The 5,000-nt window shown below is 40.5% G+C and overlaps 1 protein-coding gene across 1 annotated transcript in view; it reads right to left on the bottom strand.

The window, feature by feature from the left end:
- Window positions 1–5,000, bottom strand: part of LOC138867917 (protein tyrosine phosphatase domain-containing protein 1-like) — a 79,277-nt gene that overhangs the window by 12,948 nt on the left and 61,329 nt on the right. Inside the window, exons 6-8 of the mRNA XM_070145008.1 lie at window positions 2,324–2,507; window positions 1,237–1,348; window positions 287–515 (exon numbers count right to left, since the gene is read on the bottom strand). Of these exons, the coding sequence (XP_070001109.1) occupies window positions 287–515; window positions 1,237–1,348; window positions 2,324–2,507 (525 nt within the window). The remainder of the gene's footprint in view (window positions 1–286; window positions 516–1,236; window positions 1,349–2,323; window positions 2,508–5,000) is intronic.

Here is a 5,000-nt window from a genome sequence, read left to right as displayed (position 1 = left end):
ACAAAAAGACTACAAAAACTTCAAAGTGAGCCGCCAAAATAGACAAGCAACTGACGCGTTTGAACCACCATAAAAACACATCGACAGCTACATTAAAAAACACATTTGTGAAGGAGAAAAAGAACAGAGACACGTTAACATCCAATAACACATGCACACGGACAAAGGAGAGACAGACAAGAAACAAAACGACAAGGAACACCTACGAGAAAGAAAGGAAGAGACACAAGAAGAAAGAAGGAGAGGAAACGAAAAAAAAAAAACAAAATACGCGTCGAGTCCCTACTTGATCTCTGGCTGTTGAGACTCGCGGAGAGGGCTGGCGAACCGAGGCTCTGGGGCGCTGAGTAGGACACCCGCGTCTCGTGGTCGTACTGCGCGGACAGGAAGAAGGACGTGAAGGAAGGCGTCCCCACTGTGTACGAGATCTCCAAGGGCGCCAGGAGGTGTGGGGGCGCGGCGCTCCCGGCACACCCGCAGAGCCGAAGGAGCCTCTCGCACACCTGATACACCAGCTGTGGCGTTGGTACGAGAAGAGGGAATTGTAAAGAAATGGATGAAAGGGGAGAGAGGGAGATATGAGCTAAAGAATGGAACACCTTAGATAAACAGAGAAGATATAACAAAAAAAGTTTTTGACTATTTTTTTTAATTATTATTGGGTCTGTTTGTTTATCTTCGTCTCTGTATATATATTTTTGACTGCCTGTTTATGTTCTTGATTGCTTGATTCCTTCGATCCTTATGTAAGCACAATACTAACAAAAGAGAAGAAACACCTGTCAAATGTACCCCAACAAGATCAATAACAAAACAAGAAGAAAACTAAGAAACATCCAAAAAAAACCTTAGATTTATGATAAAACAACGCAAAACCATAAAATAATATGAAAAAAACAACCCAACACCATAAGATTATAACAACTACCCAACACCATATACTTAAAGGGGAAAACAACACCCTAATATCATAAAATCAAAAAGAAAAACAACGCAAAGACATAGAAATATGGAAAAAAAAACACCATATACTTAAAAGGAAAAACGACACCCCAACATCATAAAATCAAAAAGAAAAACAACGCAAAGCCATAAAATAATATGGAAAAATAACCCACCATACAATTATAACGAAGAACCCAACACCATATACTCAAAAGGAAAAACGACACCCCAACATAAAACCAAAAAGAAAAAACAACGCAAAACCATAGCATTTCGAGGAACAAGACCCACCTTCGGAATGTTCTTGAGCGTCCGAGCCTCGTAGCCGTGGAGGATGGTCCTCTGGCGGTGGAGGTACTGGTGCAGCGTGAACTCCGGGTTACGTTTTTCCTTCATGAACTCTCTGTTAAGGGCAGATTCGCTTATTAACGGGAATGAACGGCTTTGTTAGAGTGATGTGTCACGGTCACTATGGCAGGGATTGGGAAATGTATGAGGTATTACGGGATTTGATCGGTAAGGAATATATCTTTGTCAGGAATATATCTCTCGTGAAGATATTTTTTTATACATTTTCTATCTTTGTCAACATGTATACGAGTCATGAGATATCATGCATTAAGATATTTTCACTGATTGTAGAAAATGAACATACTTTTATTAATGAAGTGATAAAACTACAACTATCAAGATGAGAAATAATATTCGTTTATACTTTGAAATTGTTAGTTCAGATTAAAAGCTTCTGTCACAATCTGGGAAAGGAAGGTAGACACGCTTGGAATGAGTGCAGTTTTTCATTTTCAATTTACCATCTTCAGTTCACTTTTTCCCCCTATTTCTACCCACCTATTTTTGGAATCCCTTGAGTAATATATATGCTAATAACTATGGAACATATTTTCCCCCCTTTCCCCTTTCTTTGCCTCACTGAGCTACAAAACTCTGTATCTTCTTGGTAGGCCTATAACAGCCCGTCTTTTTGTTTACGTTTTGGGAAATAAATTATGTCTGGTGATTTATGTTCAAGAGACTTCCAAACTTTTCGAGAGATGCGCCCGTTTTGTGTGTGTGTGTGTGTGTGTGTGTGTGTGTGTGTGTGTGTGTGTGTGTGTGTGTGTGTGTGTGTGTGTGTGTGTGTGTGTGTGTGTGTGTGTGTGTGTGTGTGTGTGTGTGCGCGTGTGTGTGTGTGTGTGTGTGTGTGTGTGTGTGTGTGTGTGTGTGTGTGTGTGTTCGCGCGCGCGCGTGTGTGTGTGTGTGTGGGTTCGTGAGTCCTCGCACGTGTGTGTATATGTTTGTGTCTCTGTCTGTGTGTGTTCGTTCTCCGCCCTTCTAGATGTTTCTGAGTGTACATAAGCCTACATAAAACCCGCATTACCTGTTACAATAGAGATAGAGCTGCGGCAGAATGAACTGTTCGAATTCCTGCACGACCTGGATCTGGCCCGACGTCTGCACTGCGTTCGGCCGCTTCATGCGTACGTACCGGATGGCATCATTGGCACGGACTCTCAGGGCGTACACCAGGTAGCACGCAATTAGCACACCTGTCCTCCCCAGCCCTGAAATTCAGCAAGAAAAGGGTTTTATATAATGACAGCAAAGCGCGCGCAGTCAGCTGACGACCCTGTTAACGAAGGGATTCGAAGGCAGTCACTTCCGCCAACGTGAACGATTAACCTTTGAGGTTATCATTAACGCCGTCCAGGTAATTATTAACGTCGGCAGGTGAATTCCGTAAGAGCACTCAACATGTACTTAAAGGAATGCGTGATCAGTAGGTGAAGGTGATATAGTGTTCGCCAATATTACAGATTATACTGCTGTACTAATTGTCAGCTGGGTTATGAACAAAATAATTTTGAATATTTCAGTATCTTGATTTCTGACTCGGGAAAGTGCCGAGAACAGGATCCATAGAAATCAAACATGGCATTGATCTACTCGTTACAGCGTATCATTACCTCAATATATATTGTACATAATGTATGTGCATACGCATATACATACATACATACATATAAATGTGTATATATATATATGTATATATATATATATATATATATATATATATATATATATATATATATATATACACCCACCCACACCCAAATATACTCTCAGACACACACACACACACACACACACACACACACACACACACACACACACATACACACACACACACACACACACACACACACACACACACACACACACACACACACACACACACACACACACACACACACACACACACACTCACAAACACACACACACAAAGGTTGCCAATTATTTTCCCTTCCTTCCCCTTCCCTCTCATTATAACAAGAAATAAAAGGGGATTAGTAAATAAAAACACATTAAGAAAGAAAAAAAAACACATTTGTGTATAAAATGACCAAGACAAAGAAAGAAAGAAATGAGATAAAAGGAGAAAGGAAGAAATAAGTAAAGTAAAGATAAAAAAAAGGGGAGGAGGAGGAGCAGAAGGAGGAAGAGAAGGAGGAGAAGGAGAAGGAGAAGGAGATGGAGAAGGAGATGTAGGAAGAGGAGGAGAAGGAGATGGAAGAGGAGAAGGAGGAAGAGAAGGAAGAGGAGGAGAAGAAGGAGATAGAAGAGGAGAAGGAGGAAGAGAAGGAGGAGGAGGAGGGGGAGAAGGAGATGGAAGAGGAGAAGGAGGAAGAGGAGGAGAAGTTTCTTTAAAACACCTTATACCCAAGTTCTCCCTAAAAACAACAGTAGAGGGGGAACTAAACTGTTTGTTATTTGTTTGTTACATTCATCTCCTTATCCCATTACAATGATCAAATACTGAATGAAGTGACGTGCAAAAAGATAGAAGATAGAAGTCACATATCTAAGAACAACAACGAAAAGAAAGAAAAAAGAAAAAAAGGGAGCAAAGAATAACCAAAAGGAAAAAAATAGGAAAAGAAAGAGAGAGAGAAAAAAAAATCTCGGAATGAACATAATTATTTTATCATTTATACTTTTTTTTCTTCCTTTTTTTAGAGAGAGAGAGAAAGAGAGAGAGAGAGAGAGAGAGAGAGAGAGAGAGAGAGAGAGAGAGAGAGAGAGAGAGAGAGAGAGAGAGAGAGAGAGAGAGAGAGAGAGAGAGAGAGAGAGAGAGAGAAAGGGAGAGAAAGAGCAGGAGAGCGAGAGAGAGAAAGAAAGAGAGAAAGAAAGAGAGAGAGAGAGAGAGAGAGAGAGAGAGAGAGAGAAAGAAAGAAAGAAAGAAAGAAAGAAAGAAAAAGAAAGAAAGAGACATAGAGAGAGAGAAAGAGAGAGAATGTAGGAAGTGAAGGGCAATTTATCTTTCGTTGCAACATTTTTCCTCCTCTACGTCATATAAAGAAGCCTTGTCATATTTTTGCCTTTGTGAACGAGTATGTTCTAAAAATACCTTTGTAGAAAGCAATTTTTTTTCTTTTTTTTTGCTGTGATGTTTTTCTGTTCTTTGGCTTATTATAATAATTAATGATAATAAGGACAAGAAGAGTAGGAGTAGGAGGAGGAGGTGGAGGAAGAAGTCGAAAAAAAGGAAGAAGAAGACTAATAAAAAGAATAAAAAGAAGCAGAAGAAAATAAGAAACAAGAAATGAAAAGAAAGGATGAAGAAGATACCAAAGAAGAAACAGACTAAAAAGAAAAGAAAAGAAAAGAAGAAGAAAAAAATACCGAGACCAGGTCACTTGAATCAGACGGCGAGTAATGCATGACTTCAATTCAGAAAAAAAACAAAACAAAAAAAAAACAAAAACAAAAAGCAGCTCTTGCGCACAGCGGATCTTATGCAGGAGGAGGGGGAGGAGGTGGAGGAGGAAGAGGAAGAGGAGTTGGAGGAGGAAAAGGAAGAGGAGTTGGAGGAGGGGAAGAGGAGGAGGTGGAGGATGTGGTGGAAGAGGAGGAGGAGGGGGAGGTGAAGGAGGGGGAAGAGGAGGAGAAGGAGGATTAGGTGGAGGAGGAGGAAAATGAAAATTAAAAAGGAGGAGGAGGAGAAGGTGGAGAACTTATGCCTGATTGCAGGACGAATACTACTTGCAGCATGGCGT

This window comes from Penaeus vannamei, chromosome 33 (genome assembly GCF_042767895.1).
Source record: "Penaeus vannamei isolate JL-2024 chromosome 33, ASM4276789v1, whole genome shotgun sequence".
NCBI classification, from domain to species: Eukaryota; Metazoa; Arthropoda; class Malacostraca; order Decapoda; family Penaeidae; genus Penaeus; species Penaeus vannamei.
The sequence above is the reverse complement of the archived record's forward strand: the minus strand, read 5'-3'. Positions and strand labels throughout refer to the sequence as shown.